Consider the following 12,809-nt stretch of genomic DNA (forward strand, 5'->3'; position numbering starts at 1 on the left):
GCGATATTCATCCCCTGCCAACCGGATGCGCGTTCTCGAAAGATAAAAGCTTGCCGAAGTTACCGACGCCTACGCCTCAGCCTTCGGTCTGCCAGATTTTAAGTGCTGAAAACAGGAGGTGAGGAAACTATTTCGTGGGATTCATCGACGCGCGGAGTTCACTTTTACTCGTTTCACGAAGTGAGCCTTTCTATTTCGTTCTAATGCCGATTTTTTTTTTGTTTTTTTTTCTCGTTTTCCTAGCTTTTGTTTCGGCCACCCCGTATGCACACCATTGTAAAATGGAACGCCTTTATGCGGGTTGTATTTGTTCATTGCTTTTCTCTGTTATTGTACTTATATATGTACAATGTAGGCAGGTACATGGGTGTATATACGTACAATACTCATGTACGACTCGTACAAGTTTTCCTCTATCCTACAGCGGGGTTCGCTACGCTACCACCGCTTCTTCGGGGATGAAATCCTCGGGGAAAAACAGCCGGTTGTCGTCATCGCAAACGTATTCCGAAGTTTTGAAGAATTATTCGCCTCTACATTCGAACGCGTAAAATCGGAAGCACGGCTGCTCGCAGACGACCAGCAACGCGGGTCAAATACCTCGACCCGAATACCGAAGCTTCTTTTTTTTTCCATTTTTCAAACGCTGCTATCAATTTTGGAATAATAGCTTTTCAAAATTTATCGCCGCCGCGCAACGCGAAATCGGTAATTGAACGAATTTTTTCGTCTCTCTCTCTCTCTTCTTTAGCGTCGCGCACCGAACGCTCTCGACATTTTTTGAAAGCGTCAAAAATTTTCGGTTATCCCGAAAATTACGAAAACAAATTTCCCCCTTCTCTTCGCCGTTATTCCACTCTCTCTCTCGAACCAATCGCGGGCGAAACTTCCAACGTGCAAGAAAATTAACGCTGTGAGGATAACTAGAAAAAATAAAAATCATAAAAACATAAAATGAGAAACTTTTGAAATTTAATAAAACGGAAGAATGAAGTAATTTACGTGTACATATACATCGCATAAAAGAGCTGGTGGGGTTAAAAAGAGAACGGCCGAGCGGATATCGGTTGGAATAAAAGTGGAGCTTTTCCTTTTCGCTCTCTATTATTCCCGCGCGCGGAATGATAAGAAGGAAATTGAGAGAAATTCTCGGAGATACTCGGTGTACAGGGAGTCGCACACGGAGGTGAACGACCACGGTAGCAAAGTCGTAATCTCGATCACCCCAGATGTTCGAACAGGTGTAACGCCTATATTGCAACTGTACGACGTTCGCATTACGTACGAAGAATCGAACCATCGATTTTCCACCCAATGCACCCCGACGTACGTACCTCATGGTAGTATATACAGATGAAATAATAACTCGAATAGAATTTCCGTTAAATGGCCGAGGGAAATAATTTATCAAAATTAGCGGAATGTTCATCGTTGTACGTCCGAGTCGCTGCAATGGCCGCGCTAACGAAACCGACAATAGATCTTCCCCGGGCTCTATAAATTTACTTGATGGATTCGTCTGCAGAGCGTGTTGCACGACGGCGATGGATATTACTGTACACGTGCATATACCATAGGTATACAACCACACGGTTCATCTGTTCCCCCTTTCCTTTATCATTAGGGATTTTGCAATCACCCGTCCCGTCCACGAATTCTATTCTCCTATTTTTCCCCCCCTCCGTTTTGTTTTCCGATATTATCGCGTACGTTTATGAAATTTTTTAGTGACTTTTTCTTTCTCGTCATTTTTGGAAAAAGGTGTACGCGTTGCTCGCATTTACCTCCGCTACGTTACATCGTTGTAGGTGGATAGTCAGACGGCGCATGAGATAAGAGAATCGAGCGTGGAACGAGAAACCTAGGAAATTCTGTAATCCGGGGTGTTGTAGTCGGGGAGTTCGGTGTCAGCAGTTTTAAGAAGGTATTAAAAGAATTTCGCTGATTGAAATCGGCTCAGCGAGGACTTGTTTCCCATTTCTTTTTCTTGCGGAGGACATGAATAAATCAGGGGGTAAGTACGCGACGGAGTTTTTTGCATTTCTTCGAAGAAATTCTACTTTTTTTTTTCCGCCGTCGTTCGGCAAAAATATGGTCGAAAATTGAATTCGTCGAATCGTTGCAGTTACACACGCGGGGAATGTACCGAGCTGCGGATCACGTCGGACATAGGAGAACGAGAAATGGGAGACGTCCGCGTCGCGTGCATACTCCGTACGTGAGATACACGCGCGCATATATGTATGTGCGTTGCACGTAGGATATGGAATAAATATATATAAATATTTATATACGCGTACATCTATAATAATTTCTACGTATAACTCTGCACACAAATAAATAGTCTGGGTAAAAGTATACGTACGTACGTACGTACGTATAAAGCGGAGATACTCCCCAACACAATAGCGCGAGAAGCACTTTACAAGATGTACTTCGCCAGAGACTGGTAAGCTAACAAAGTTTCGTCTACGTATTTCCGGTCCCCCTTCCTAGTCATACAAACATATATATATATATATATCTGCATTTATACAGGTACATGTATACCTACCTGTACAATACATATGTAGGTATGTTTAATATGCAAAACTATATATAATCCCTTACGGTCTCTACGAAGTAATCTTGCATATACAGAGCGGACAACGTGAAATTGCGCACCCCATTTGCACATGCGCGATCGTCGGCATTTGTTTCGCAGAATGTCCAACAACACTCCGCTTTCAGATTTAGCTGTCAAATACAAGGACCTAACCTGAACTTTTCGATGAGTGTATTTCTGCGACATTTAATTAATCTCTCATTCAATTGATCAATTTTATTTGATGCTATGCCACCCTACTTATCTGTGTCTAGTTTTGTGTCGCATTATTCACCTGACACAACATACCTCAGTCATATTTAAATACGGCGATCTCAGCTGTATTGGTGATCGACAATTTGACAGCTACAGCTGAAATCTGAGGCTGTTGGTACAACACGCTAGCAGATGATAAATTCGACTGCCGTTTTGATTCACGCTTGCGCACAAAATCTGGGTGCGCAATTTCACGTTGTCCGCTCTGTATATATAGACAAATGTATGCAGCAGCGTAGAATTTTATTCTAATTTCTTAATCTGTTCTTTTTTTCGTCTCTTTTTTTTGACTCTTGGCTTCTTTCTCATTGTATTTTTTTTTTGTACCCCTCTCCCTAATCCTGAACATGATTATTTCTGTATTAATAGTTAATTGTTTTTTTTTTTTTTTTTTCTAATAGATTTTTCTTCTGTGAGTTAGTTGTTTCGTTATATTTTTTTCACGTCATTTTCTTTTTTTTCTAAAAACTTTTCTTCTCTTTCTTTAAATAAACTTTTTCACGTTATTATCACATTATACGTCGTATATATAATATATTTATAATATTTTGACATCGTTTGATATGTATTCGATATTAATTTGGGATAAAAATGTTTTTTTGGTTTCGATTATCGCTACTTCTTCTCCTTTCTTTTTTACTTTTTTCGTCTTTTCCTACTCTACGTCGCAACGTAATGCCTGTAAAATGATTTTTCACCACATGTCGGATAATATACGTAATAGGTATATACACGACGCCTCTATACGTATACATACTTTTGCATATCGATGTATACATCATATGATTTTCAATTTTTGTAAATTATTTCTATCGTTAGTTTATTTTATTTTCATTTTTCATTAGTCACCACAAAAATACACCACATAAATGGGAAAACCGTTCACGCGGTTGAACGTATGACGAAGCTTGATGAAATAAAAGGATGAAAAAAAAATCTTTTTTCATGAATGAGTTCGAAAACGAACGTTGATTAAATATTTTCTCTACGTACCGTACGTACGTACGTACATACGTACGTTCTACGTGAATTCACATTATGTGATTTACCGTAGACAGAGAGAAGGTAAAAATTAAGAGTGTGTGAAATGCATGGCTTGAATTTCCCTTCCTTTGATGTCTCCTCGTAATTAGTTGGTTCTCTTTTTACGACGTTACATATTTTTTACCTCTTTTCGTTAACGTTTGTCTTGGTCTTTTTTTTTTTGTCCGTATTTTCTTTCTTTTCAAAGATTTTTTCCCATCCAAATTTCCTCATCCTCCTCACCTCCCGTTTTGTGTCTTTCGAACGGGATAAACTCGACCGTATTCGCGTTAATCGACCACCAAAAAATCGACAAGGATTTGTCATACAAATTTTACCTTCGATTTTGTTCTCTTGTAAATTCAACCTCTCACCCCTGTCATCCCGCCACTCCACGAAATTGCGACAATTGATCCTTGAATTTACAGTGAGTCATTATACAGGGTACGGAGGTACGGATATAACGTTCGTATTCTACAGCACAAGCGTATTGGGTTGCAAATTTTTTGATCTATCTGTTTTTTTTTTTTTTTTTGTCTCCTCTTTATTTCCCTCCTCTTCCTCCGAAAAATCCCCGAATTCTATCGGGACATCGGTCGCGCGAACGACAAAACTCCCGAATGATAAATTGTAAGAGATATTTGACGAATCCAATTTGTGCAGGGCGGATTTTTGTTGACGAAAGAACAATTACATAGGACTGTATGTACGTATAATGTAGGTCCGTGTAACGTCGTTCCGCGGTGCAAGTTTCCATTTTTTTTTTTTTTCTTTCTTCTTTTTCTTCTTTTTCTTTATCCAAACTTCAAACGCTGCACACGATTCATGTGTCCCGGTAGAGGAGGAAAAATATTCCCGTCATTTCACGCTGTATCTAGATGTATCTTCCAATTTCCGGCTTATGCAAAATTCCGAAAGTTCGTCGCGCAAGTTTACAGTTTTTAGTTTTTCGTACCGTCGATTTTCATCGCTTCCGTGGCGGATAGAAATTCAACGCTGAGGTTCGCGGTGTGCCCACGCGTTTTACCCTTGTGGAATATATTCAATATTACATACCACGAAAGTCAACCTTACGTGTGCGTAAGGTAGACAAGGGTAGGAGGTAGGGTAGGGTAGGGTAGGTACGTAGGTGTCCGGCCACTCGCGGAGACGGTCGGAAGAGTCTGGGAATTTAGAATAAACTCTTAAGGCTCGAGGCCTATTTACATTCAATTTCGTGTCACCGCGCCGCCCTCGCATATTCCACCGAGTATTACGCGTACAACTTATACATTATTATTTTCTCCGTATATTTATAAGACTGTACCGTGGTGTGCATAGATATAAGCATGCGTGTATGTATACGTATACATCGTGTGAGGAAAATTTGAAATTCAAGGGGCGGACGACGGCGGGCGGGTCGAATTTATACACCGTCACTTTCGCGGGTCCTTCGATTTGTTTGAATTGCTTCAACGTTTCATTACTTCCGGGGTGTTATTTACCAAAGTGTGTACACATCCGGGTATAGCTGTGTGGACAGTTATATTTATCGTACGTACGTCGAGATCGCACGTATTAACGCCCGCTCGTTTATTAAACACCGCCACCCCCGGACCCTCGGCATAAAGCTTTTCTCACGCATCAATTATCGATTCGTTGCTTTTCCGATTACGAATTATTTCAATTGTACGATTACTACTTGTACCAGGTTACCGCGTGACTTGAAAATTTGGTACGTATATCGAAAGCGAGTAAAACTTTCATTTTGGTTATAGCAAAAACCACGCGTACGTTAATTCAAACAACGAGAAATACGAGCTTTGTAAATTACGTTACGTTCAAACACTTGTGCGACGCAACTAACTGTGTTTCGTATCAAGTGTTAACGTGGATGTTGGCGGGTTGTCTGGTCGCTTACCTTTCGTATCCTACGTTATAATTACGTCTGTATCGGAGCTCATAAGTGGTTACAAAGAGCGGATTAGAAATGTAAAGCGTGTTTGAATAATGAAGGGGAGAAAATGTAAGGGCGGATAGACCGCGGTATGATGTTACGTATACACAGGTATACATAGGGCAGGTGGATTTTAATGATAGAGAAAGGTGCGAGTAGGAGGGGGGGGTTATTTTCTGTAGGGCGGAAACTGACCCATTTCGAATATATGGTGGTTTTCGTGGTGGCCTCGTACTTTCTTTCTATCTCTCTCGCTCTCGTTCACACTTCATAAATATACACAGCGGCTTAACAATTAATATAACAACGTTCCAATGTGGATTATAAAAATATTAAATCTTTGCAATTTAACTATATTAGTAACTATAATTATGATATGTATTCATAAATTTCTTATTCTTCTCTTATCTTTCTTTACTTTTTTCTATATTTCTTCATTAAATCGGACCAATTTGATCCAGGTGACGCGGTTGTATGGAAGGGTTTTTAAGTATATTTCATATGTTTGAAGATAGCCACCGATATCGCGTTCGATAAAATAAAAATTCATATAATTTAGTCAGCTGAACTACGATTAAAATAGATAATATCTTTGATCATCTTCTTTTTTTTTTTTTAGATTTTTTTAGTTTTTATTCGTTTTTTTTTTCTTTTCTTATTTTTTTTTTTCTTGCATATCATTCGTCTATTATACTATCTATTACGTCGAACTCATCGGCAATCGATATTATTATGATAATAATAATATTCATCACGCCCTTCCATAACCGCGTTCGTTTTTGGCCGGCGTTACTGTTTTCATTCGCGTAAAACTGGTTTTTCTTTGTTGTTAATATGATTATTACGATTGATATTACTATTTATTAACATTATTATTATAATTATTGATAATTTTTATTATTATTACTATCAATATTATTACTTCCATCTTCTTTTTTTGCTGTGTAAGAAAAATTCTAATCCTCCCTCTCGCGTGCCATGGCCAGGAATCTATCTTCTACCGATGACTATTATACTATATATTGCTGTCGTAATTGTCCGTTTATTACTGATATATTTTTTTTGCGTTTTTTGTTTCTAATTTACTGCGGTGAAATGAAAAGAGAATAAATTTATTCCAAAAGAGAGGAAGAAAAAAATTGGAAAGTTTTCTAGGACCGAATATTAATGTTAGTTTTCGTAACGTATATAGTAAAATTGCGTTATTATTTTGCGATGTATACGAATGCGCGTGTGTATGTGTAGGGAGGGTATACCTCATACCGGGTAAAAGGGGTTTTAATTAAACAGTACAATATTATTATACCTAAGCGCGAGAAGTGAAATAATTATATCTGAACTTTCATCCGCGTATACCCCGCTGCAGCGTACTATAGATATAATTATATAAACGTTACAGCTGCACGGGCATATAATTAAAGGTGTAAGGGATGAAGAGTGGGTATCTAGGGGTTTGTATTTTGGCGTGTACGTCCCAAAAGACGAAGGCGAATTTTCAAGCCTGATATTATATATATAAAAGTAAGTATATATAGGTGTGCGAGTTCCTGGAGGGAGGTAGAGAGGTAGGGAGGGAGGGAGGGAGAAATTAACGAGGAGAAGGAATTATCTCTCGAGGGAGGATGAGAAAAGAAAAAAAAGAAGAGGCTGAAATGGGAGAAAAAAAAAAAACTAGAACAAAAAAAAAACAACCTGAAAGTAATCGTCGAAGAAAAAGAGAAATGAAAAAAGGTTCTCCGCTATTATCTTTGGACCCGGAAAAAAAGCAGCAGAAGCCGCTACGCGGTGGTAGTACGTACCTTTGGTATATCGCGGTAGATTTCTAGCCGTAGCCGCTGACGTTCGGGGAGGACTTGAAACTTTTCTCGCTGAACGTTGAGTAAAAGATATTGAGCAAGGGAATGGCAAAAATCTGGGCCGACGCACCAAGGTCTTTTCACCCTTCGGCCACCCCCTTTCTCTTTTCTAGCTACTTAAAGCTCGTTGACTGCGGTAGGCGATTCAAGTCGACTTTTTTCTTTCTTCTATTATTTTTTAATTTTCCTAATTTTTCGGTTTTTTTTTTATTATTCTTCAATTTATTTAATTTCTTCGTTTGTTATATTTGCTCCTCGGTTTTTCACTCTTCCGGCCAGCCGAGATCTTCGCCTACCAGTTCGTAGAAACGTTGGTTGTGCTCGTTGAAGAAACGTCGGAGTTTCGTGACGACCACCGGACTAACTCTCGGATGTCTGCGTCCTTTACTTTCTCTCAAACATTTGTCGGCCGTATCGTTGCGAAGACAATAAAAACCTTTCGTATGATTGAAATAAAAATTATGCCTACCGATTCTCGGCTCTATGCCGAGGAATTCCTCGATCCTTTTCAGCTGGGGAACCGGATCTTCGATCAGCTGATCGCCATTAACAACTAGGATCTGATTTCTAGAAAATACTTCGAGCCAACGATGCATATAGGTATGATAAAGGGATATAGCTACCGGTCTGTAAGATTCGTTTATCGAACCGTCAGGCAACAGAACGAGTTCCTCAAAATTTCGGGACGGCTGAGGAGATCTTGGTGTCGCTGAACTTGCCATTGATGCCGCTGCTGCTGCTGCTGCTGCTGCTGACGACGACGACGACGATGACGAAGACGATGACGACGTGGGTGAAGATTGCGTTCCAGCGTGTGTTCTTAATTGCGTATAATCCGATATTGTTCTTGTTACCGGCTCACGTACTATCAGAAGAAGTTTCACGCTCGAATTCATAGCACGAATCCGTTCGGGTACCTCGGAAATTGAAGAGAAAAATAATAGTAGAATGGATCAACGAAAAAATGAATGAGTCAACGAATCGTTTGCGTATCTGAGAATGTTTAATCCGTGAAACTAACGTCCACGATTCGTTACTTTCTCGTACATGGAGCTCAGAAAGGTACCCTTTGGATTTTTTCTCGGTCTACGAGGGAGCCCGAGCTTAACTGGAGTCAGCGTAGCCAGCAGCGTAGCGCTTTGTTGTGAGACGTCACCTTCGGGGCTGAGCAGAGGTGACGCCCCACAACAAACCGCGCGCCCGTGGCTACCTGACTCCAGCTAAACTCGGGCTCCCTCGAAGACCGAAAAATTCGCATATTTCGACCCATGCATGGATTCCGATGAATCCAAGTGGATCTACGACTAAAACCAATCGAGATATCTCAATTTTTCTGCTCCCAACAGCGAATAATTGACGATTACTCGATCGATTGCACGAGTAGATGATTTTGGCTTTCAGATTTGGATTCCTGACCTGATTATATGTGAGATTACTCTTGAGGAACCAAAATAAAATTCGATTTTTGAGCAAACAATAAATAATTTTTTTGATTGGGTTTAATATGCTTTTCTTACGTATTTTGACCTCGGGAATCCGAATCTGAAAGAAAAACTGATCTATCTCTAAAATTGACCGAGTTATCGCCAATTTTCATCTTTTTGGGGTCAAAAATAAAAAATTGATTTTATAATCTATATTAATGTAATTTGAGCTCAGGAATCCGAATCCGGAAGAAAAATTGATCTATCTTCAAAAATAACGGAGTTATCGCCGAATTATCGCATTTTTTTGCATAAATTTGAGGATATCTCAAAGGGAAAAAATCGTAGCTCAATTTGGACAACGGATTCGTGTTCCTGAGGTCGAAATACATAAGAAAAGTGCCATACGATCAATTTTAAAAAATAAAAAATTTTGGTCAAAATTTGAGATTTTTCCAAGGGGTACCCCTTACGATTTTTTCAAATTTTGGCCAAAAATTTTTATTTTTTAAAATTGATCGTATGGCACTTTTCTTATGTATTTTGACCTCAGGAACACGAATCCGTTGTCCAAATTGAGCTACGATTTTTTCCCTTCGAGATATCCTCAATTTTGTACCAAAAAATGCGATAATTCGGCAATAACTCGGTCATTTTTGAAGATAGATCAATTTTTCTTTCGGATTCAGATTCCTGAGCTCAAATTACATTGAGATAGACTAAAAAATCAATTTTTCATTTTTGACCCCAAAAAGCTGAAAATTGGCGATAACTCGGTCAATTTCAGAGATAGATAAATTTTTCTCTGAGAATCGGATTCCTGAGATCAAAATACGTAAGAAAAGTACCATACGATCAATTTTTTTAAATAACAATTTTCGGTGAAAATTTGAAAAAAATCACAGGGGAGGTAAATCGAAAACGCGATTTCGACGAAACGACGATGTCGCGCGTTCTTGAAAGGGCAAAGAAGGGCAAAGACCCTATTTAAAATGACGTCGAAAAATAGCTGTACACGTCAGTCGACGGGATTTCCTTTTTTCCTTGCGGTTCGAGCGCGGAAAAAAAGCGTCACACGAAGAAAACGAAAAAAGTATAAGCGAAACGAAATACGAAACAAAAAAGAAATGCGATCCCGCCGTAGGGTGAGAAGTTGCAGCGGTTCTTTCGAGAAAACAGGATCTCATGCTTACCTCTGGTGTTACAAAGTAGCTCGGACTTTTCTCGATGGTAATTTGACCTTTGAAGGAGTACGGCATCTTTCTTCTGTACCACTCGAGTCCTTTGGCGTAGTTGTCGTCCCGATCGAAAAAATGTACCTCACCGGCAGCTTTTTGTATTTGGGGATGTAGAAAGAGCATTTCCAACAGCGCTCTGGTACCGCATTTTCTCACCCCGATAATAATGGCCTGAGGAAGATGTCGACTCGTTCTCGGAAAGTGAACTTTGTTCGAAAACAACAACGGCGGTGTCACTCGCACTTTTGACACCAACTCCTGTACCGATCTACCTTCGACACCGGACGCTGCGTGAAGACTGTAAACCGCGCTGTCGTAAAGGACGTGGAATGTCAGGAATAAGGATATCAGGGCGACGGACAGGAAGGCAGCGGCCATCTTCGGTCGAGATATACCGACCACAAGGATACAATCCGCCGCGTCCGCCTCGGCCGGTTTCATGGCGGATCGCGGCATCCACCTAAACGGACAAGAGGAAACGATGAGCCGATTAGAATTTGAAAACAAAAAAAAAAAACAGAAAAACAATCATCCGCGATTAATTCGTGAAAAACTAGCGACGCGACGAATCGACTTACGGGATGTCGATGGCTGCAGCTTTGCCAAAAAATTCATTTCAAATTGCATTTCTTATCTACCTTGAGATAAATTTCAAGAGACAACCTGCAGCCAGAGTCCCGCTTTTCTCCGACCTTTTTTCACCGCCCACCCTATCTGCCGGGTACATATGTACGTCGGTACGGTGTATGTGTATATATATATACACGTAATATAAAGTAGGGGCGAGGGGGGTAAAAAAGGCGGGACGCTCGCGACGGTTCTTATTTCACGGACGAATTTCTACCGACCTTTTCAATTGTTTTTTTTCGTAATGAAGCGGAATTATTCAATTTCATTGTATACGATGAGGAATTCAACGGGTTTATCAACCCCTCTTATCATTTCATACCTCTCGTCGTTTCTTTTTTTTTCTTCCCGTGTACAATATAACGGCAGCGAAGCGGGCATGCGAAATGCGTTGAGGATATTTATAGAGTTATATATATATATAGTGTGCATTAGTTCGTTTATTTTCTCTATTTATCGATGTTTACTTTAGCCGAGAAGGTATAGGGGGTGGAATTTAACAGCTGCCCGGTTGCCGGATATGGGTATAATAATACATAAATCTGATATATTTGGGAAGCCCCGTGGCGACGAACGAAACAGGCCGGTTATATTGCCGCAAACCGAACCGAAGCGAACCGTCGATAACTCGCCGCGATCAATCCAGAAGCACGAAGAGAACATATTTAGCCCCTTCTCGCGTTTCCTCCAGAACAAACATATATTTCAATAACATCGAATCGATCACCGACGCGGAAATATCGCGATATACTTTCTTCCTTCTCATTCTCAATTTTCATCTCATTTCTCCTACGTACCCCTCCGTGTATACCTGTACGTATTACATATTTTAGCGATAAATTTTTATATCATGATATCCTCTCTGCAAACGAGAGGCTTATTCATTCATTTTTATTTTCCTACATCGGTTGGCCGCGTGGCGCGGGGTTATTTTATTTTATTTTATTTTTTTCTTTGCTTTTTTTACGTGAATCGATGTAAAAATAAGCCAGCTTCGGAGGAGCTGCAAAGTCGGCAATTATACAAATGGAAGATATATAATTTCAACAGGTTGCCGATCCCATTAAAATGCAAAGAGACTCGAAACGTCGATGTACATTACGTATACCTCCCGCGTACATGTATACCCGAAGTTGTCATCAATCGCCATCTTTAAAAGCCAAAAGTCACCCCCTGATTCTCCCTGCCCCTCCCCCCCCTCCCCCGCCCCATTCCCTCGTACATCTACACTTTATCGTACCGCCGGAAGATATCACGTTATTGTTTCCCGTTGATCGGGCAGCTTTCAAAATCAACGGTAAAAATTGAATTCGCATCCTATTCCCGTTGCATCGACGAAAAATATACATCAACACTTATGTTATATTATATGTAGAGTATTTTAGGCGAAGGGCTTACAAAACATCTATGGGGGATTGGTAGGACCAGTCTTGACGGAGCGTGTGCTTGCTGGTGGGCATCTGCGCTGTGAATATTTTTCACATCTTCTCGAGACCTGCGACAGATAAAATAGAGATCAAAAAAAAAAAAAAAAACACAAATTAAAAGGTGCTAGAAAGTCGTTTCGTGTCAAGGTAATAAGAATATACAGTACAAGTTCGTATACACACGCGTTCGTGTAAACGTGAACATGGTCGAGTATCGAGGAGATATACGGGTGACGTGTGTGTCACGTATCTCTTTCATCGTTATTGTTTTTATTCTTGTATAATAATTATTACGCCATTGTTATTATATCGTACGTTGAAGAAGAAAACGAAGGTTAAGATTCGCGAGACGTTGAGCTCTCTCTCCTTCTTTTCTTCCGTCTTTATATACACGTGTAAAGACCGGAAGACAAAGGTG

The 12,809-nt window shown here is 40.0% G+C and overlaps 1 protein-coding gene across 5 annotated transcripts in view; it reads right to left on the bottom strand.

The window, feature by feature from the left end:
• Nucleotides 1-3,324: 3,324 nt before the first annotated feature.
• Nucleotides 3,325-12,809, bottom strand: part of LOC105686279 (heparan sulfate glucosamine 3-O-sulfotransferase 1) — a 39,974-nt gene continuing 30,489 nt past the window's right edge. For all 5 annotated transcript variants that reach the window (XM_048653252.1, XM_048653253.1, XM_048653250.1 and 2 more), the window contains 3 exons: nt 12,363-12,459; nt 10,293-10,797; nt 3,325-8,592 (listed from right to left, as the gene is read on the bottom strand). In XM_048653252.1, the coding sequence (XP_048509209.1) occupies nt 7,939-8,592; nt 10,293-10,797; nt 12,363-12,424 (1,221 nt within the window). In that variant the 5' untranslated portion in view covers nt 12,425-12,459 and the 3' untranslated portion in view covers nt 3,325-7,938. The remainder of the gene's footprint in view (nt 8,593-10,292; nt 10,798-12,362; nt 12,460-12,809) is intronic.

This window comes from Athalia rosae, chromosome 3, assembly GCF_917208135.1.
Source record: "Athalia rosae chromosome 3, iyAthRosa1.1, whole genome shotgun sequence".
NCBI lineage: Eukaryota > Metazoa > Arthropoda > Insecta > Hymenoptera > Athaliidae > Athalia > Athalia rosae.